This window comes from Pan paniscus, chromosome 5 (genome assembly GCF_029289425.2).
Source record: "Pan paniscus chromosome 5, NHGRI_mPanPan1-v2.0_pri, whole genome shotgun sequence".
In the NCBI taxonomy this organism is placed as follows: Eukaryota; Metazoa; Chordata; class Mammalia; order Primates; family Hominidae; genus Pan; species Pan paniscus.
Window position 1 is genome coordinate 109752965 of NC_073254.2, and position 22536 is coordinate 109775500.

The 22536-nt window shown below is 43.6% G+C and overlaps 1 protein-coding gene across 1 annotated transcript in view; it reads right to left on the bottom strand.

Moving 5' to 3' along the window:
- MDN1 (midasin AAA ATPase 1) overlaps positions 1-22536 on the bottom strand; it is a 189299-nt gene that overhangs the window by 29674 nt on the left and 137089 nt on the right. Inside the window, exons 64-84 of the mRNA XM_003822877.6 lie at positions 22367-22476; positions 20736-21441; positions 18969-19130; positions 18164-18437; positions 16874-17109; positions 16379-16474; positions 15645-15739; positions 15203-15324; positions 14128-14274; positions 13177-13286; positions 12132-12205; positions 11433-11631; positions 8875-9037; positions 6887-7033; positions 5860-5986; positions 4397-4502; positions 3759-3874; positions 2399-2884; positions 1531-1757; positions 838-993; positions 491-654 (exon numbers count right to left, since the gene is read on the bottom strand). Coding sequence (XP_003822925.4) covers positions 491-654; positions 838-993; positions 1531-1757; positions 2399-2884; positions 3759-3874; positions 4397-4502; positions 5860-5986; positions 6887-7033; positions 8875-9037; positions 11433-11631; positions 12132-12205; positions 13177-13286; positions 14128-14274; positions 15203-15324; positions 15645-15739; positions 16379-16474; positions 16874-17109; positions 18164-18437; positions 18969-19130; positions 20736-21441; positions 22367-22476 — 4023 coding nt within the window. The remainder of the gene's footprint in view (positions 1-490; positions 655-837; positions 994-1530; positions 1758-2398; positions 2885-3758; positions 3875-4396; positions 4503-5859; positions 5987-6886; positions 7034-8874; positions 9038-11432; positions 11632-12131; positions 12206-13176; positions 13287-14127; positions 14275-15202; positions 15325-15644; positions 15740-16378; positions 16475-16873; positions 17110-18163; positions 18438-18968; positions 19131-20735; positions 21442-22366; positions 22477-22536) is intronic.

Sequence of the window (22536 nt, forward strand, 5' to 3'; positions counted from 1 at the left end):
GTTTATAAATAAATTCTGCTGATTCAAAGTTAGCACCGGAGGCAATGCTACAGAATAACATACAATGTCCTGCAAACTAAGTTGCTTCTCTGGACTTACTGTAAAGCCTACAACTGCTTACTCTGTTTGCTTATTGTAGTGGGAATGGTGGTTACACAGGATGGCTGCTTAGCCTCAGTTGATAACATCGTCTATCAGTAACATCAGATACTTGGGAGTATGTGAATAAGATATGAAAGAATCCTAATATAATGGATATTCTGAATGGTTAGCATTTCTGCACCTATGCATCTAACAATTAGCTAGCAAGCCCTAAGCTCTTCAAAGCTTGTCAATGACTTTGCACGTATAAATAAAGAGACCAAGTTCTTAGTGATTTTGGCACTGAGGCCTGCTCTGGCACTTATCTACGTGGAGGGAGGTAAAGCCCACTCTGCCTTTGCTCAGTGCATTCTGAAGAGGAAGAAGTTTGTAAAGAACAGTTAGTTACCAGGTGCTTTGCTGCTGTGCCATCCTCACCGTACGATTTCAGCCTCTCCAACAGCTCGGAGATGGCAGAAATTATTTTCTGCACGTGCAAAGTGCTCACATCGGCCCAGAAGTCATCCTCTAAGAGTTTTGTTAGATGTCCTGATTGCAGTCTCTCAAAGCCTACTGCCTCATTCATTCAGAGAAAATAACAACATGATGAATAACAGAAAACAAATCCTTTTATCTCTATCCATGCAGTTATCTGTTTCTAACATCCATCCTTAACTATTTAGCCACAGAAATAAATCATCAAACACAAAAATTAAATCAGGCATGAAACTAATTTCTGCCTGATTTCAGACATACCATACTCTTCTTGTGGGCTTGCTTGGTCAGTGTTCTCCTCTGCTTTTTCATTCTTTCTTTCTTCTAAGTTCTGGATGGCACAGAGGATGGCTCGGATGGCAATTTCCATTTGCTCTGAAAAATCTTCCACAAATCCTTCGTCCAACATTTGATTTCCTAGCAGGTAACATGGTGCAAAACAAACATACAAACAAAAGACACCAATCATTTGCTTTAGTGCCTCTGGAAATCATTAAAAATACTCATTTATTGATGAGCCACTGTGTCAAGCTGTGCCAGATACAAAGAAGAGACAAATTCCTTGCTTCGATAAACCTACAAGTTTATTACCTTGTATTAAAACATTTTTACTAAAATAATGTAAAAAATATAAAAATAACAGTTAAGACAGTATGAATAAACACTAACTTAGTCCAAATATCAGTGCCAAGCTTTTTCAATCTAAGGGAAAACTAACAGACAGTGAGCTGATGCTGCCTTCCTATGTGTGTTACAAAGTATGTAACAGGCATCCAAACAAATGGGGCAAAAAAGTTAAGAGCTGTGGATTTCAACCGCACCTCCCTGCCTCAGAACCCTGGACAGGTACATGTAGACCAAAATATAATGTGTCTTTAGGACAATGAGACTTACATCTATAAGACATCATTTCTACACTGGACTTTCATTCCCTGACTGAACAATATTCCTTACCTCCTTGGCTACCTGAAGTAAGCAGATGGGTCTTCCAGGTAGTAAAGTCAGCCATGGCTTTACTAATTTCTCCTCTTACATATTCCAGACTTTCAACTAGTGCCATTTGTGAGTCTCTTTGCTCAACCTCCATCCCTGGAATAATGAACAAGGACTCTAGGCCCTGCAAATGAACTGACACCTGGGACAAGCAACTCAGCGCAGAAGAGCAAACTTCAAAATCTTTCCTGCAACAGAAATGCCACAATGTTGAAAGGAATGCATTACAGTTCCCACAAACACACACCCCTCCCTGCAACCACTACAAGATATGCAAGGTAGAACTCATCATAGCTGAAGGTTTACGGCTAAACACATGCCACAAAGTGCTGTGCAGGTCCACTGAGTAACAGAGGACTGAAGCACAATTATTTTCATAATTTGATTCTACTACTAAACACCTAGGTTTAGTAATGGAATAAATTACTAAATTTATTCCATTAATGATAAATTAATTCCATTAATTTATTCCAATAAATGGTAAACTTATTCCATTAATGATATTCCATTATCATTAGTATTTGGTGTGACAGGCTTTTATTTTGGACCACCACAAATGGCAGGATGTGATTTGCTCTCCCTGTGGATTATTTAGGGCTTTGTCTGGCATCCTTTTGCTAACGCTGTTTCCGCTGAAGTCTCAGAACCTGCAGATGACACCCCCTATCCCCACCCCACCCCATCCCCCAAACCGACGAGTTCCCTAGGCTCCAGGGCTGTCTAAAAGCTGCTGCTTTCTGTTCACACCCTTCCCTTCCCACCCCCAATTTAGATAAGCACAATAAGAACCTAAGCACACAGAGAAGTGTAAAGACATAGACACACTTACCAAGAATGAAAGAGAGTCTCACAAGACTGCTGTCTAATTTTGTCGACGTCAGCTTTCACTGTTTTAATGGTTTTTAGCATCTCTGTTAATCTCGTAGTTGACTGTTGCCAAAGGTGATCCTGTTTCCGCATCTGGCAACCAGAGGGCAGCTGACTTCCAGGTATTGGAGATGGGTAGCTCAGATTGGAAGGAATTAGGTCCAGCACTACTCCACAAAGTTGTCCCTTGCTAAGTTCTGGTCCTTCCAGGCAGGGGGCAGGAGGCTGCCCCAGTACCTGGACATTGCCATGGCCTGGAGCTGGCCCTACACTGGGGCAGCACTGGAGGAGCCAGGAGAGCTGCTCAAGCAGGATCTGGCACTGCATGGCCAGGTGCTGCAGGCGCTCTGTCCACTGCTGCACGCCATCCTGAGGGGGGAAAGCCACGGGGTAGGCCTGGGGCCCCATCAGCCTGCTGTGAATCTCTTGCACACAGCTGAGGAGGTTCCTGTACAGAGAAACCCATGGGAAAAACACAATGAATGGCACCTTAAACCACTTTACCACATTGTTTTAAAAGAAATTTGTGTTTCTGAACAAGCATGGGCTTTTTCATACAGTCAAGAAGGAAGAATCCCCCAGATAGGTAAAAAGTCTGTTAAAATGCCTCCCAAAGTACTTAAACCCATCCCTCAGTCTTTCAGGAGAAGTATCACAACACAACCACACCACTACAGTGACTTCAACTAGCATTATCTAGTAAATGTGCTGTACTTTGCTACATAAACCCTAATGAATGGAGCAGAAAATACCTGAAGCTAAAGTGAATAGTCTGGAAATACTGTCCTTCAGCCACGAATCCATTCAACAGATGACGACAACCTTCCTAACTGTCCTCATCTCTTAATTATTTGTTTCCATTGAGGAGCCTCCATATATGGCTCAGATTGCCATTTGGGGGATCCCCAAACCCTAAGTAACAGAAGCAGACTCAAATCTCATCGGTGCCCAAGACCATCTCACCCTAATACCATGAACACAAGCCTAACTATTGGCCCACATGGACTTTTGGCAATGTATATCCTCATTCCAGACACAGGTATAGTTCACCCATGACAATTTTCACTGCCTGACACAGCCCTGAAATCTCTGCAGCTCCATATTCTCAGGAGGTTCAGAGCACGGAGGGAGAGGGACACTAGAGGCATATCACTGAAAGCAAGGGGCAGAGCTGGGAGAAACCCTACCTGCCTCTTTGGGCCTTAAATTCATTTCACAATTGAGAGCATGTCTTATTCCTCTCCCCACATGCAGCAACTCTGAGCTGACTTGGATCTAATTCTTCCCAATTCATGCCACAAGCCCAACTCATCGGCTGATACCTGAGGATGATCCACTGCTCACTGAGCGTGGTCAGGGAGCGCCGCTGTCGGACGAGCATCTTCATCAAATGTGCTGAGAACCCTCTGCACCTCTCCACATTGCCCATGCCCATTTCCTGGCAGAAGAAGGAAAAACATGCTGAAGGGGCTGCTGACAAACATCACCCACAGATGTGCCTCTAGAAAGCTGTTTCTACTATAAGCGTCAGACATGCCACACTCTAGAGGTGACATATTCATTTTTTTGAGCAGTGTTTCTCCAATTATGCTTGCACAGATCATTGATATTCCATAGACAGGAACTGGATTTAACTCCAAAATGCATTTATTAGTGGTATTTTCTCAATTCACAAAGGGAAGAAAGATCTAAAGATGGCATTCTCAATTTGAAGTTTTTAATTTTTCTTGAACATTAAGAAAATCTGTCCTGCTGGCAAGTGTAACTGAATTTATTTAAGGTGTTCTGATTTTGCACAAAATTACATTGATTTATATTTTAAGTTTAAGGATGTACTGCAAAAAGCTCAGTTCCACTAACAGGCTGTTATCACTTAACAAGGTCTGAGAATGCGGCCCTGGGATGAACAGAACAAGGGCTTTCCCTGAGCCCCTGCAAGACTCATGTTCTATCATTCTACCTTGGCAGGAGTTGCTAGTGCTGCGTTAAGCCTGGCATGCCGTGCAAGAGAGCGATAAAAATACTTCTGGCATCCATCCCATGAAGACGAGATTTCTGTAAGCAGCCTGGAAAAGATATCAACATCGTTTACTTAATTAAAACCACGCTCTCCCACCCCAGATCCTGAAAACTCAGATATTGGTATATTTGGCCATAACCAAGAGTCAGCTGTCTGAATAGGTTTATTTCTATGAGGAATCATTCAGTGAGGCACTCATTAGTCCTTTACTTAACTCAGCACTGGAAGTATCAGGGGAAATAAATTATGCTGACAATATGGTTTCTTCAATGAAATCTTCCTATCTTGGCAGTGGAGGCTAGGGGGTCATAAACTCTGATGCCTACAGGGGCCAGGCAAATAACATAAGAGGACTAAGGACAGCCAAGCATAAAATGATGCATGGCAGTGACAGCTGACCTCAACGTGGGGAAGACACAGGGGTTGTTGAGGGCTCAAGTAAGCTGGAGAGCATGTGTCCTATCAAAAGGAGGAAACTACTATTCAGCTACAGCGCTGCTGACTGAATGGGAATGCAAGCCCACTTCGCAAATTTTCCTGAAAAAGAATGCTTATGTAAAATTTCCCCTTTCTACAATGTTCTGTTGAATTCAAATTTAAAGCCCTGGGAGCAAATAAAACACACATGTGTACTATACCCAGTTCATGCAAAGCATCATTCACCACATCCTCTGCTGTGTTGTAAACAGAGGTAGCTCTGCCTGTCTCAATAGTGTATGGACTTGCAAATTCAATAACATATTAGAACTTATGAGGAGTGTATGTATATAGAGCAACTAAAAGTATACCATTTTCTAATAGGTTTCCACATGTATGATCAAATGAAGCAAGTAGACCTCAGGAAAATCAAAAGACAAAAAAAAAAAAAAAGGGAAGAAGAAGAATGGAGAGGTGAATGCAAGGAAGAAAGAGAAAGAAAATAAATGTTTTTTTTCTTTTTTTTTTTGACAGAGTCTTACTTTGCTGCCCAGGCTGGAGTGCAGTGGTGTAATCTCAGCTCACTGCAACCTCCACCTCCCAGGTTCAAGCAATACTCCTGCCTCGGCCTCCTGAGCAGCTGGGATTATAGGCATGTGCCACCATGCCTGGCTAATATTCTGTATTTTTAGTAGACACAGGGTTTTGCCATGTTGGTCAGGCTGGTCTTGAACTCCTGACCTCAAGTGATCTGCCCACCTGAGACTCCCAAAGTGCTGGGATTACAGTCATGAACCACTGCACCCAGCCTCACACTCTCATTTGAATGTCCATCAGGAGTCAGATCCTGAGCCAGGCACTTTTGTAAGTGGTAGCCACAGTGGTATTGCTATCCCCATTTTTGCAATTTGCAAATGAGGACAAGGAGTTTTAAATTACTTGCTCCATTTATAAGTAGGGAAAAAACAAAACAAAAACAGACAAACCTAGAATCAGCCTCCTGAGTGCTGCTGACGATGGACAATGCGCTCTGGAGATCTAATGGGTGAAGATGAAGCATCTCTTGAGGGTTTTTTGAACGGGCCCAAGCAAGACCTTTGCGATACGACAAACCTAGGAAATAAACAGCATTTCTTTAAGCAAAGATGCTTAGTAGAGAATGGATGTGCCCCCTCTCCCCTGCTACTCAAAGCAAAGTCTTCTAAACAGCATTACCTGAGAGCTTGTTAGAAATGCAGACTCTCAGGCTGCACCCACACCAACTGAAACAGGATCTGTAGCTGCACTTCCACAAGATTCCCCAGGTGATTCACATGCACGTTCAAGTTTGAGAAGCACTGCTCTCTATGCTATGCTGCAAGCATATGGTACAGCACGTGGTGACAGAAATTTTAAAAATACAGATTCTGCCAGGCACGGTGGCTCACGCCTGTAATCCCAGCACTTTGGGAGGCTGAGGCGGGTGGATCACGAGGTCAGGAGATTGAGACCATCCTGGCTAACACGGTGAAACCCTGTCTCTAGTAAAAATACAAAAATCAGCCGGGCGTGGTGGCACGCGCCTGTAGTCCCAGCTACTTGGGAGGCTGAGGCAGGAGAATCGCTTGAACCCAGGAGGCAGAGGTTGCAGTGAGCCAAAATCACGCCATTGCACTCCAGCCTGGGCAACAAGAGGCGGAGGTTGCAGTGAGCTGAGATCACACCACTGCACTCCAGCCTGGGCAACAGAGCGAGACTCAGTCTCAAAAAAATAAAATTAAATAAATAAATAAATAAAAATATAGATTCCGAGAAACCTCATACAAAGCGGGAAATATTTGGGAATCATGGATGGCTGGTCATAGGATTTTCCTGCATGTGAGTGGAACTCTTAGACATCTGGAAACCTTGCCTGTACCTTCTGTTGTCCACCATCTCAACTGTCTATGGAATTTCCCCCCAAAATCAGTCATGTCATTTCTCTCCCTAAAAGTTGGTGACTACATTTCACTGGGTTTCAAGTGAGAACCTTACCAATTTTTGCAAGGTGTTTAAAGAGGTCTGACAAAGCTCGCTGTTTTTGCATGAGAATGTGCTTGGCTTCTGACCGCTGCTTCTCCTTCTCTGCAGAGGGTTCCACCTTTAAGCTTTGCAGCTCACTCACAGAGGAAATCACTTCACCTGTAAGGGAAAACAAGGCGGGGAGGGGAGACAATAAGAAAATCCCAGGGGTCTGGTAATGTGTTTGTTACCCAACATCAGGGACCTTCTGGAGAACAAAGGCCAAGTATCATTCATCTTTATACCCTGGGTACTTAACATAGTCCCTAGCGTTTGGTAAAATCTCATTAAGTGTTTTAACCAAACTGGTCAAGGTGCATGGAAATAGAAAAATAACACACAGGATTTCAAATCTCTTGACAATAACAACCCGAACAGCAGCAGTCATTCTTTTGTATTTAGGGGTTTTATAATCTATCAAGCAAATGCACTTACTGAGCACCAACTATGTGCAGTGCATTATACTAGAAATTTATAATCACTTGAAGGAAATTTCAGATTAATATAATATGTATTGAGTTTCCACTTGTAGCTAGTACATGGTAAATTCTCTTTTCATGTGCACAACTTCAGAAGCACCTATTTGTAGCTCCATTTTACAGACTTCAAGAAAGGCTCAGTGAGGTCTAGTCACTATCTGAAGGCCATGTGGTGAACGAGTAGATGAGCCAGGACTTGAACACTGGCCTACCTTACTCCAAAGCCCAAGTTCTTTCTATACAGCACCAAGCTGCCTTCCTGAATACACGTGGGTACCAATAACACAAGGGTGCCGCCTCCCTGTTGCAGGCAGTGTTATAGGCTGGGTTGTGTCTTCCCCCTCAATTCATATGTTAAAGTCCCAACCCCCAGAACTTCAGAATGTGACTGTATCTGGAGACAGGGCCTTTAGAGAGGTAATGAAGGTGAAATAAGAATGGGCTCTAATCTAATCTGACTGAAGTCCTTAAAAGAAGAGATCAGGACACAGAACACACAGATGAAGAGTGACCACGGGAGGACACAGTGAGAAGGTGCATCTGCAAGCCAAGGAGAGAGGCTTCAGAAGTAATCAACCTTGCTGACACCTTGATCTTGGACTTTTAGCCTCACACTGAAGCCACCCAGTCTGTGGTACTATATTAAGGCAGCACTACCAGCCAAATATAGGCAGTCACCGGTGAGCACAAGGACACCAAAGACATCAGACAGTGTGGGAGAGTTAGAGGATGAGGGAGGCTTTACATCCTGCAGCGCATCCCCTCTCCAGGAGATGCAAATGGATCTGTATTCCACTCACCCCCACCCCTAGGCCTGAGTCACCTTGAGCAACGGCTGACAAGTTTTAAAAAGGAAGAGCTCCCTGTGATTAGATGCAACCTCATTAAAGGAAGGCCAGCCTCACTGACAGCACACTCACTGCGGTTGAGGGGTAGATGGGGTGAAGGAGGTAGTCAGAGGCTGCCAGGGGCCCAAACATTCTATTAAATTCTGGGTTCCCTTCCCAGCTATTGCTGTGTTACACTATGAGATCTTCGCTCTCACCTTCCCTGAGCAAAGACAGCCTGAGAAATGAAACTGCTGTGCGTCTCTGAAGTGAAGAAAGCAAGAGGATGGGGATGAATCCTCCTCAAGTGAGACAACTTTTTGACAGTGGGGACAGCTTAGACACTGGGAAATCCACCTCTGTGCCCCTTTACTGGTAACACCAACCAACAGGAACTAGTATAGACAAGGCTCTCATAAAAGATGGCAGAGTGCCAAGTTACATGAGAGGATGACAATGTGAAAATTATGACTGTGTGTTCTCAGTAGGCTCCTGTTTCTGAGCTCTGTGGGTTTTTAAGCCCACTTGCTTATTCAATCAACTGTTCAACACTACACAAGGTATCAAAAAAGGACACAGTTGCCACATTCTCAGCCCTCCTGCGCCACTGGGGAAAACAGAAAGATCCACCCTTGACTTGGATGCTGGCACCCACCTGTGAACTGATCAAGGCCCTCCACAAGGCGAGGCAGGGGGCTCTCCTTCATGAACGTCAGGCACATCTTCCTCATGCGTTTCCTGAGCTTTGGCAAGCGACGCAGAAGCTCCCCTTCCAAGCCGGAAGGAGCAGCGCCCTGACACAACTCTGGAATTGTGGCCTGTGAGACAAAAGACAGGTTAGCCTCACTGCCAAGAATGACAGGCAATGTCCCTGCAACGGAATGAAATTTAACTGTTGTTCACACAAACACATCCCTAGTTCAGCAAATAGAGAACAAATGTAGCATCACTAAAATTAAAAGAGACATACTGTGGATATTTAGAAAACCATATTACTGCTCCATATGAGATCATTATAACTGAAGGACCCCCATGCCCCTACATCCAGCAATGCTTGCTATGATAGCCACAAGGAGACTCCAGTTCTGAATTATGAACAGAGTAGAATGAATAATATCACTGCTGCCCTTAAGGTGCTAAGCCACATTGTGTTTCTCAGACACAGCAGCCAGGCGAAACTGGTCCTACTCCTGTGACCAGTTACCCCTAATTAACAGTTTAAATTTCAGGAATTCAGATTTCTTTCCTTTTTTTTTTGAGACAGGGTCTGGCTTTGTCACCCAGGCTGAAGTGCAGTGACCCGATCTTGGCTCACTGCAACCTCCGCCTCCCAGATTCAAGTGATTCTTGTGCCTCAGCCTCCTGAATAGCTGGGATTGCAGGCATGCATCACCATGCCCGGCTATTTTTTGTATTTTTAATAGAGACGGGGTTTTACCACGTTGGCCAGGCTGGTTTCGAACTCCTGGTCTCAAATGATCCGCCTGCCTTGGCCTCCCAAAGTGCTGGGATTACAGGCATGAGCCACCGCACCTCAGACACAGGAATTCAGATGTTATATGAAGGGAAGAGCTTTCGTCCGTCAAGGGCATATTTTCATTTTTTTTTTCCTTGAGGAATAACCTGAAACTCCTATGTTGTCATTATTAGCAAATCAAAATTGTTGATCAGAATGACAGAAGCAGTGAGCTGACAAATACAGTCAAAAGAAAATAAATTTGGTAGCCATATCATATCTCTGCAGCCATCTTATGGCTGTATGTTCAGTTTCTATTATGAGTTTTGAACCACTAAAATAACAAAAATAGCTTAAGGACTTTCATTACTAACTCTGTGAGCCCCAGGTAGGAAATACAATAAGAAGACAAAGCTAATTACTCTTTAAAAAGTAATTTTTTTTGGAGAGACAGGGTCTCATACGTTGCATAGGCTGGTCTCAAACTCCTGGGCTCAAGTGATCCTCCTGCCTCAGCCTCCCAAGGTGCTGGGATTACAGCCGTGAGCCACTACGCCTGCCCAGAAATTACTCTTCTGAGGGGTGTCTTCCAATCCTGGAGCTCCCCACACCCAAGGACATGAAGCAGGAACATCCGTTCTGTAACAGACCTGCTAACTCAAGATGTATCACTGTTAAATTTTCAGGAATTTTGCAAGCCAAATCTTAACTGTTGGTGCTTGAAATTGGCCATAATAGGAGTATCTACACCACAGTAATCAGCATCTGCTATAAACCAGCACATCATGGCACATATTCATACCCTGTGCAGTAGCTTCCTCATGTGGTAGCCCACAGGCAGCTTCAACGGCATATTCTTAAACTGATGCTTCAAATCTTTGCTCATAGCAGATGAAATGTTCACAGGTAAAAGCACAATTATTTCTCACAGGCTGACATTAAATTTTAAGCAGCAAGGCCAAGTGCGATGACTCATGCCCATAATCCCAGCTCTTTGGGAGGCCGAGGCAGGGAGGATCACTTAAGACTAAAAGTTCGGCCAGGAGCGGTGGCTCCCGCCTGTAATCCGAGCACTTTGGGAGGCTGAGGTGGGCAGATCATGAGGTCAGCAGATCGAGACCATCCTGGCTAACACAGTGAAACCCTGTCTCTACTAAAAATACAAAAAATTAGCCAGGCATGGTGGTGGGCACCTGCAGTCCCAGCTACTCGGGAGGCTGAGGCAGGAGAATGGCATGAACCCAGGAGGCGGAGCTTGCAGTGAGCCGAGATCGTGCCACTGCACTCCAGCCTGAGCGAGACTCTGTCTTAAAAAAAAAAAAAAACAAAAAAAAAACAAAAAAAAACTAAAAGTTCAAGACCAGCCTGGGCAACAAAGTGAGACCTCATCTCTACAAAAAAAAAAAAAAAAAAAAAAAAAAAAATAGCCAGGCATGGTGGCATATGCCTGTGGTCCCAGCACTCAGGAGGCTGACGTGGAAGGATCATTTGAGTCCAGGAGGTTGAGACTGCAGTGAGCCATAATCATGCCTGGGCAATAGCATGAGACTCTGTCTCAAAAAAAGCAAAAAAAAAAAAACCCCAAGATTTTTTGCCTTATTCTGCAGGGAAGTCAGGCAAATACATGCTATATATGTCCAAAGAACAAGATTTCAAAGGCATTTTCTTGTCTAGTACTGAGGCATGCCTTGCACATAAAACACAGATCCCACTTGACTGGCTTGGGAATAAGCCAGCACTGTCCCACAACCAAGTACCTGCCCAGCTGCTGGTTGGGCTAACAGGGTCTCCCTCAGTGCCCTGTTCAGATTCTGAATGGAAGACCGTTCACTTGCAGCTCCATCTGTTGGCCTGGGCAAAAAGTCAGGCTGTTCTTCCTTGTCACTCTCCACCAGGGATGACCGGCAGGGTTCACTCAGGACTGCTTCAAATTTCTTCATGAATTTAAAGAGGGTCCTGTCCCCAGGTAATGACAGAGATAAGAAGAAAAAAACTGGATTAGCAAGTGAAGACATATAAAAAATACATTATCACGCATCCATACATAATTTAATACCCTGTACCTTTTATATACAATGCTCTCCTTAAATATTAATAGTTGTTTTATTTTTAAGAGAAAAAGTATGGCAGGTACTGTTATCCTCCTTTTCTAGAAGAGAAACTAAAGCCAGAAAGAATGGGATTGCTTTGCTCAAAGTATACAGCTAGTGGGTGGCAGAAGACTTGAGACATAGCCTGCTTTGTCTCAAGGCACACTAATCCTTACTGCAGGTAGACTTTGCTTGGAGAAGAAGGGGGTGGTGTTGAAAGCAACATCAAAACAATCAAGGTGTTATTTTTTGAGAAGTTTAACACACTTAATATTAAGTTAGGTTATGGTAACTATGTCGTTTTGCTCCCTACCACACAAAATTCTATTCTATTTCGGTTGTCCCCAGTTTTAAAAGATGGATTACCTGTGTGTCTTTTCTACAGATTGCTTAATGGACCAGAAGCTGACATCATTCCACTTGGAAATCTTAACAAATTCCTGTAAGATAAATGATGTTCACGAAATGGCTTTATAAAGCTAGTGTCATTCTGTTTCTTTCTAGATGTCTGTTCAGCAAAGACCAGAGCCCACTCTATCCCAAACACAGGACTGTGTGTCAGTGAACAAGTAAAACAAGTCTAAAAAAGAAACCATGGGCTAGGCGTGGTGGCTCACACCTGTAATCCCAGCACTTTGGGAGGCCAAGGTGGGCGGAATCACAAGGTAAGGAGATTGAGACCATCCTGGCCAACATGGTGAAACCCCGTCTCTACTAAAAATAGAAAAAATAGCCGGGCTTGGTGGCTTGCACCTGTAGTCCCAGCTACTCGGGAGGCTGAGGCAGGAGAATTGCTTGAACCCGGGAGGCAAAGGCTGCAGTGAGCTGAGATCGTGCCACTGCACTCCAGCCTAGACAACAGAGTTGAGACTGGGTCTCAAAAAACAAAAACAAAAACAACAAATGTTTGGTCTCAAAGTGATTTAAAAAAAAAAAAAAAAAAAAGAGTGCTGCTACAGTCATTAAGTCACCTGACATATACTCCAGCTTAGGAACCACCAAGTTAGTCATGTCCCTTGTACCATGGTTGGTTCCACAACCACTGAGAATATCAAAAAGAGAGGTCCCTCCTTCCCCTATGGTAATTCAGTAGTGTGTGGACCAACACAACATGGCATAGCTCTGAGGTGGGAGACAGGCCTGGGCAAGACCAGGGGAACACAAACAGATTTCTGTGGCAGTCCTCTGAGGAGGCTCTGACTGGCCACTCCACCAATCGCTCACACACTCTGCAGGTGACAAAAGAAGCCAATGCCACCGATGTACATATTGCCATCCTCCCTAGCAGTGGCAATGCTCACCTCTATTTCCCTAGGTCCCTGCCTCAGTGTTAAATGGATAACAGGGTTAACGAAAGAGAATTTGCTGATTTTGTCCTCCCAAGAGTGATCATGACAGCTGTTCATCTTACTTTAAGTTCTTTTTCTAGGGGGGAACGAAGTTCCACAATTTTGGCCTGGACCCGGTCAAAGAATTGCTTGTAATAATGGTACAAATTCCATAGAACACTGCAAAGTGAATCTGGAAGAAATGAAAAGGAAACAAAAACACCACACTTGCTGCATGTGCTACTGGTGCCAGCTGTGGCCTTCATATTTCAGTGATGACCCTTCCTCATTACTCTCTATGCCATGAGATTACAGTGAGTTTCACAGGTGCATTATTTAGGGATCCTGTCTGAGTTTAGCATTTCCCAGAGATGCAGGCTGTCAACACTCCCCTATTTTTCACTTCTGCTTGTAACAGATGTTTTTTTGCACTTTTGTTCTTGAAGATGATGTACTCCTAGGTTCTTCTAAAATCACAATGTCAAATTCCTTCTGTGAAACTTATTGTAAAATCAGCAGAAACTGAGCTTTTTTTAAAAGATGGCATATTAAGCAGTTCACCTCAAATGCTCATTCATGTACAATCTATACTCATCTTGTAGTGAGACTTTTATCCCAGTTGCTGTGATCAGGGATAGTACTTGACAGCGGGCAGTTTTAGGTGCAGTTCCTTGATGGCTGGCAGTGCTCTCACTGGATGAAAGAAACTAATAATGGCCTGGATCAAGGAGCAGCTTAGCAGGACACTTACAATGTCTAGACAGAGAGATGTGCTGCCTCAACATGGTAGGTCCTGAGATCTTCATCTGGCAATTTACCTCTGCCAGAGCTCACTAGTCAGTGCTAAACTTATAACCATCTGCACCTCACTTTGAATGTTCTTCTCTATATCTAATGTGAATCGCATTAAACATAACTAAATGTGTCTTGTTTAAAACCTAGCGTGCAACAAGGCACCTGTCTCATGCAGAAAATTCAAAGCCTAACTCATTTTAGTCGTGCAATGTCAAAGGAAAGGAAAAAAAAATCCTCACCCTTTCCTTCAACCTGTGGCATCAGCAAGACGTGACAATGGAAAACCAGTAACATCTGAAGTCGCACATGGAACTCTCCCAGCGAGGATCCTTCAATAAATGCTTGTAATGTGCTGACCAGCAACATCAAGGTCATCTGTTTGTCATCTTAAAAAATTCAAAGAGAAAAATATATATGTTCCTTCGACCATGACTCCCTATTCCTAACATGCACGCAATCTATTTGGGATACTACGGATGGCCAAGAGGTAGACATCACAATGTGAAGCTCTCAAGCAAGGACCATGGCTAAATTCTAAGCTGATTTAAAAGTAACAGGCCGGTGTGGTGGCTCACGCCTGTAATCCCAGCACTCTGGGAGGCCAAGGCGGGCAGATCATTTGAGGTCAGGAGTTCAAAATCAGCCTTGCCAACATGGTGAAACCTCGTGTCTACTAAAAATACAAAAATTAGACAGGCATGGTGTTGGGCACCGGTAATCCCAGCTACTGAGAAGGCTGAAGTAGGAGAGTCACTTGAGCCTGGGAGGCGGAGATTGCAGGGAGCTGAGATCGTACCACTGTACTCCAGCCTGGGCAACAGAGCAGGACTCTGTCTCAAAAAAAAATAAAAAACAAATATAAATAAATAAATAGAAGTAGCAGCTGCACATAGAGCATGTGTTAAATGCACTCACAGCAAATTATGAAAATGAATTATAAGGTGCTTGTCACAAGTATAAAATAAAAGACTGTTCATTCAAGCATGTTGGCTACTACCTACCAAAGAGTCAGCTTTCAGTTTGACTTCTATCATGGACATAGAGAAGACGGAAACCTTATCATACGACTGGTTCTCTAGACTTTTGGAGAAGACATTTAAACCTCTCACACTTTTGTTATTATTCTCTCAGTTAGATAAGCACGATTTACAGTTTTCTTGGCTGACCTCTCAGAAATATCATGAAGTCAAATGGGAGGCATTCCCATGAAAGCCATGTAGCGGGAGAAGCGGGAGCAGGAAAATCCTACACTTTGCAGCACTCCATTTAGCCGGGAAGCTCTAAATGGGCAGGAAAGGTACTGCTAGGCATTACCTTCCTGTTCTTCTGTTTGTTCCTGCATGTGCTTCTCAAGCATCTGATAGATGGAGAACCAGTGCTTGGTGGATTTCTCGGTGTGGCGCTTCATAGTATTATCCAAACTCATGGACCAGCAGCTGAAACGAGAAGAAGCCAAGGAGGCATTTAGGAAAACCTATTTGAAATATCTGAAACCAAAGATGCAGAAGCTACATGCTCACATTTCTCTCCTCCCAAATGGAGATGGAGGAGCCACCCAGTTTCCTCCCTCAAGAATATATGCTGTTGTCTGGACTGTATTCAGGTCATTTTAATGCCCTACTTTTAACTCTGTGATTAATAACTGAAAAGCACATTCTGTAGCTGTAATACTATATAAATCCTAAAGAAATTTAAACTACCAAAAGACAAAAGCCCTTACAACCTAAGTTTAGGAGAGGGAAGGAGAGTCACTTACTTCAGCTCCAGTTTACGCCACCGAATGATCATCTGACTGATCAAATCAAGATGTTTCCGCAAAGACAAAGCTCGACTTGCATTTTCCTCCCAATCCTAAAGAAACAAAGATAAAATTTACTACAGATATTATTCAATGCCATAATCACCTCTTCCCTCAAGAACATCTTGAACTTTGCTTGAGTGAAGACTACTGGGCCCTTAAACAACTTGCACCAATTGTAGGAATGAATTTACAGTGTATCAGCTTCAAGTTCTTTCTGTTCACATGACAGAACTCCACCAGAGCCAAGTTTAGAGGCTGGCAAAAAAGCACAGTGTTTATAGACTGGAGCCTGAATTCGTGCTCTTTGCTATCTGACCTAGAACAAAGACATGCGGCCCTTTTCTGTCCAATGGGGAGGCAACAGCTAACTTAGAGGCCATGAGGGCATTGAGGGGAACCGTGTATGTGGGCACTCAGTTGGAATGAAGGCCCACCTGGAAGGCTGGGAGGAGTGCACCCTCATTACCGGTAGATACTGCATCCCACTGGATAAAAGGCAAGGCAGCTAGCCCTCACCACAGGGGCAACAGCCTCACTTGCAATGATCTCACCCCATGCCAGAAAAACCAAGGATGTTTATCTTTTTCCAGCCCAAACTATAATTTTCTGTCTAACAACAAAGGTGCCACAAGACGTATCTTTTGCCAAGTGACCACCAACTAAAATGAGGAAGAGAGGGATTAGCTCACCTGTGCCTTTGCCAGAAGGATCTCTAAGCCATTCAGGAACTTTGAGATGGGACTGGAAAGTGGGAAACTACGAATTCTGTCCATTACAACCAGGAGCTGCAGAAATAAAGATTTGGGTATCTCAGTAGGAATACCAGTGATCCTAAGTCACAGGGTACTGAAGAGAGTCCTGACCAGAAGATTCCCCCCAGTTCTCTACTTTTAAAACACCTCTGAAAAAAAAAACAGAGCAACATGGCAGCATTTTATTATGTGGTCAGCAACTCCTGACCAACAAATAAAATTAACAGAATCCCCAATCATTTACACAAGAGAAATACAAAACTGGTGTGTTCATCCTGCAGTTAGTAAGTAACATCTCATTGAACTGCAGTTCTTTAAGCCTTTGTTTATATGTATACATGTGCAAGTGGGTGCCCCCAGGGATAATGGTGAGGCTGCATCCTCATTGCAGACTCAGTACTGTGAGCACTCCTTCCTCAACAGCTGCCCTACCTGTTCAAGCGCTGGGTGTTCTGGCCAGTCCTGTAGCAAGTGACTGACAGCCTCTGAGAAACCTTGAAGCACAGGTTGACACTGCCGTGCTTCTGGAACATTGGGATGCTGGTAGAAGTCATAGGGCCCATCAGGTTTCACCATCAGGTCTGAGGGTGCCTCCCCAAAAAGAGTGTTATGGGAGAGGGTACAGGCCAAAAGTTGGCTGCCCAAGAGTCGGTCATTCAGTTCAACTCCTGTGAAGTTAACATCACGGTAAAGTCAGTGAATTCAGTAAGTTGATCTATCAACATGTCAAAAAGATGTCAGCAACAGGGCCAGGTGCAGTGGCTCATGTCTGTAATCCCAGCACTTTGGGGAGCCGAGGCAGGCAGATTGCTTGAGGCCAGGAGTTTGAAACCATCCTGGCCAACATGGTGAAACCTCATTTCTACTAAAAATACAAACATTAGCCAGACATGCATGTGCCTGTAATCCCAGCTTCTTGCGGGCCTGAGGCACAAGAATTGCTTGAACCTGGGAGGCAGAGATTGCAGTGAGCTGAGATTGTGCCACTGCACTCCAGCCTGAGAAACAGAGCATCAGCAACATCAGCAACAATGAACTAATTGGGACTAATGAATGCTATTCTCCCCCAAAGCAACATTGGCCTAGAGAACTGTAATCCTAATACTATAGTAGCTACCTACAGCTCTCAAGTTTCTGGAATGTGCAGAGGAAGTCAGAAACTGCCTAGGTATAAACAAATGGTGTAGGGGTTAACTCAGTGCATCCAAATTCCTAGTTTTTATACCTATTCTAGGTAAACAGAAAGGAAACTTAAAGCCTCCTTCCTACTTCTATGAAATAATGCCAAGAAATCATGTAGGAAACTGCAATGAACCAACTATTAAACCATATTCTACAAGATTGGTTGCTCCCAGGTATGTGTTATTTCATTTGAAAAGCACTAAGGCTATCTGACAGCAGAAATAATGCTAAGGAAAAAAAACACATACACATTTAAATTAAGTCCTTGTCCTTGTTTTCTTAATCCCTCACCCCAAAGGATCCAAACAATAAAAATCCATCTTTTTCTTGGCCCATTTGTACACTGATGAAAATCCATCTTATTACAGAATCCTATATCAATTTTCTTGAATCAGCTTCAGTTCTTTAAGCCAAGGAAACTCCAATAAGGAATTATGCGAAAACAGGAAATTCATGAGTGTGATTGTTACAGAATAGCAACAGCATCTATTTGCATTTGCTTTCATTTCCCAGGGGCATAACAAAAGTAAACTACCATACCCATCAGGGGGTAGAAGTGTGTCACAAGCGATGCCCCAGTCTGATAGCAAGACAGAAACAGGCTGAGGTAATGCTTTGCTTCATGTGGCGGCAGAGTCTGTTGATACCAGAGGGATCGAGCAAAGTTGAGACACAATTGCTGGTGTATCAGCATTACTGCCTGCATTGAATTCTGGGAGAGGAGAGCTGGGTTTGTGCCTGCTTCCTCTTCTTGCCCATCTGAAGTTCCTTTGTTCTCCTCCAATGTTGGCTGTACCAAAATATCTGCAAAGTCCTATAAATAGCATTAGAGCAATTGAACTTTTAAAAATCAGAATCTACTTCTAATCAGACTAAAAGGAAGAAAGAAAAAAGCATAAGAATGATTGAAAAAATGAAATAGGACTAATATATGTATTAAAATATATTTTAAAAGACTACAGGCTGGGCACAGTGGCTCACACCTGTAATCCCTGTGCTTTGGGAGGCCGAGGAGGGAGGATCACTTGAGGTCAGGAGTTTGAGACAGCCTAGGTGACATAGTGAGACCCTGTCTCTGTAAAAAAAATATAAAAACGGCAGGGTGTGGTAGCATGCACATGCAGTCACAGCTACTTGGGAGGATTGTTTGAGCCCAGGAGTTTGAGGCTGCAGTGAGCTATGATTGCGCCACTGCACTCCAGCCTGGGTGATAGAGCAAGACCCAGTCTCTAAAATACATACATACAGAGAGAGAGATAAAGAGGAAGAGAGAAAGCCATCAGAGGGAATGTATATGGCATCAAGGGAATTCATTCCAAAACACACCCTGCCATCACTGCTCTACCTTTTCATGCAGGGGGAACTGTTTTCTGAACTCCCGTTCTTCCTCCTCCTCTTCACTCAGGGCTGTCCTAGAGTTCCTGCTCCTGTATCTATACAGGCCACTTTCCTGCTCAGCCTTCTCTTGGGCTATGCGTTCCTGCTCATCCCACTCACTGATGATTTCCTGAAAGTCACACAGACAGAAAGAAGCTGAGCTTTCTTTGCTGAGGCATTCACAAAGGCAAGATTTGCTATTAATTTCTCATGAAAATGAAAGTATCATGACTCAAAAACAAATAAAAGCCAACATCCAAGAAACTAAATTCCATGGAATAAAGAGCAAATGGGTTTTGTTTTCCAAGTGTGTAGCCTCAGCAACCAGTTTCCTAAATCCCCCCTGCTGTGTCATTGTAATTTTGAAGGTGTAAAACTTGCCACAGTACAGCTAATGGGAACTTCCTGTCAAGAGGTAAAGGTGCTTTGTAACAAGGACAGACTCAGGGTTGGCCATGAGAGGGTTGTGGTTCAGGCAACACTTGGGTGGCACCCCAAGGAGCTGGCCAAGGGGTTCAGAAAAGAAACACTTAGACTAGGGACTGGGTGGTCAAAGGGCACCAATCAGGCAAAACTGGAATGTGTCTTACCAGACACTTCTGAAATTCCCTACCACTTCTAAGATTTTAGATCTTTAAACTGGCAAAAATTCTAACTTAAAGAACCATCCAGTACTGCTGAGGTTGAGGAAATAAGCACCCACCATCTAGGAAGGTAATTTGCATGTAAAGCCTAAGAAGTGTGTTTAATCTTTGTCCCAGCAATCCTGATCTCTAAAATTTGTATCCAAATATATAGCTGTGAGACTATTTACTGTGGCATTGGGTTGGTTTTTGTTTTTTTTTTTTGTTTTTTTGGCAAAACAGTAAAAAGTATATACAAATGTAAATGTTCAATGATAGTAATTACTTGTGTCATAAACATACAATAGAATACTTGGCAGTCACTAAATATGAAGCAGGTGAAGAATACAGAATAACAGGAAAATAATCACTATACATGAAGTTTTTAAAAGCAAACAGAGTTATCAAATAGAATAAACTTTACTAGTGGTTTGTTGTACATTTTGTAGCAATTTAAGGACATGTCTCAGGGGCCCTGGTGGGGATTAGAATCTACCTTAACCGGAGCAACTCTTTTTTTCTGTTAACTACGCTAAGATTTGTATTTTTTAAAAGCTGCTGCTACTAAAAAAAAAAAATTTATAAGCCACTGGGACAAATTTTTAATAATTTAGAGTGTCACAGACATACAGCTACAGATAAGTATTAATATATATACACATACAAGCAAGCCTGGAATGGGATACCTGGTATGTTAGCAGCGTTTATACAGCTTTAAGTGGTAGGATCATTAGAAATTTTAGTATTCTCTTAATTGCATACAATGAGAGCAAATTACTTTTATTAATAAGGGAACATCTTAATGCAAGTTGACATAAGTACCTGGCAAAATTACCACAAAGTCAAAAGACAACTGACAAACTGGGAGAAAACACATGTAGTGTATAATAAAGGCCGCTCTCATTTTTTTTTTTAATCTCTTAAAAATTGAGAGGCAAAGGTCCCCAAACATGATAGTTAAATAGGGAAAAAGAAGGAACAGAAAACAAAATGCCCACGCCCCAACGACACTGTGTATCTACTAGGCATGCTAATGTCCTGCAGGCCGCCCTGCTGTGAACCTGGCTCTCTGCAGGAGGAAGGGCAGGGCAGGCCTCCCAGAGATGGCTCACCTGACACACATGTCTGAAGAGCTGCAGGGCCCTCTGGTCCAACTCTCCCTTGCATAACACATGGGAGCGCAGGTAAAGGAGAGCATTCATCAGCAGCTGCTCCCGAGTGGGACAGGCTTTCTGGCCCTTGCCTTCCAGCTCCTTTCCTCCTGAGTGCTTGAGGATTAGCTTCCCAAGGCCTCGTAGAACCTCCTCAGACTTCACTGAGCACAAAGTGTCTGCATGAGCATAGTAAGTGGGGAAGGTGGGGCCCACCGATGGGAAAGCCAGCAAGGCTGTGGCCAGGGTCCCCAGCCTGTCTGCACCAACCATACTGCTGTGGAGTGAGGTGTGGAGCTCAGAGGCCACCAGCCTCATGCCATGTTGTAACTGCAATATGGATGCCTGCAGTGGGCTCACGGCATCTGGATAGAAGGTGTACTCCTCTGACAGCCGCTTCCGGAACTGGTGGTGTGACTGCTGCCAAGAGGCCTCCTCCTTTAGAAGGCTCTGGGCTACTTGGGCAGACCGTGGCCCATCCATGTGGAGGGCCTGCAGAAGCCGTGTGAGCAGATCCTGAACAGCAGGGGCCTTGGCGATGCTGGTGACGTAGTGGTGGATCTCCTGAACCAGGGACTCGTAGGCAGGCAGCTGGGGTCTAAAGGCCTGTTTCTTCAACAGGTGACAGGTTAAATTATCCAGCCGATCCATCCTTTGGCGAAGCAGCCTAACGGGAAATTAACACAATATGCCAATTATGTCAGAAGAAGAGCAGCAAATCTAGATTGGATCCTCAGCTAGGAAAACAGAAGGAAGAAACATCAGCTGCTGCGAAATAATATTTCCAATATCATCTCAGTCGTGATAATACTGACAATTAGTTAATGAAAATGGATAACATTTACACAGCAGTTACTGTGTCATGTATGTTGCTGGTGCTCAGATGCATATCTTACTGAAGCCTCATCATGACTCACTGGAGTAGGTAACTACAATTACCCTTCTTATGCTGATATGGACACTGAGATGTAAGCCATTAAGTGATCTACCCAATGTCTAAAACCAAAGGTCAGGAGTAGGACTGGAACTCAGAACCTACTACACTATACAGGCTGAGCATCCCAAATCCAAATATCCAAAATGCTCCCAACTTTTTGACTGCCAGACAATATGACACTTAAAGAAAATGCTCATTAAAGTATTCTGGATTCCAGATTTTCAGATCTGGGATGCTCAACTGGTATAAATATTCCAAAATCTGAAGGAAAAAAACGAACCCCAAATCCAAAACACTTCTGGTCCCAGGCATTTTGGATAAGGGATCCCCAACCCATACCATATTTCCTAGTAACACACCTACAGCCAAGAATAGCAGAGAAATATAGTGCATACTATCACACCCCACTTCTTCTACGCTGAGACTAAGTTTTGGCTTCAAACATCTTGGCCCCATGTGAACACACACCTTGAATAGCCCCCCTCTCCTCCTTTCACAAGGCATATTATTTTTCCTGACTATAAACAATGCTTTGGCATCTAATTGCTAATGTAGTTTAGAGGTGTATATTATCACTTCTACTCACACCATAACTACATTACATCAAAAGGAGAGTCAATAATCCCCAAAACAAATAATCACTCTGCTGTGTTACCTGACGTGAGGATGAGAGTAGCTGACAACGACTTCATCTTCCAGGTCTCTTCCAGTCTGCAGCTGGGATGACAGGTTCCGGGTCTTCCATTCACACTGCAGTTGGTGTAACTAATGGAAAAGAGAGAAGTTAGTCCACTGTGTCCCAGCTATGACCATGCACATGAGGAC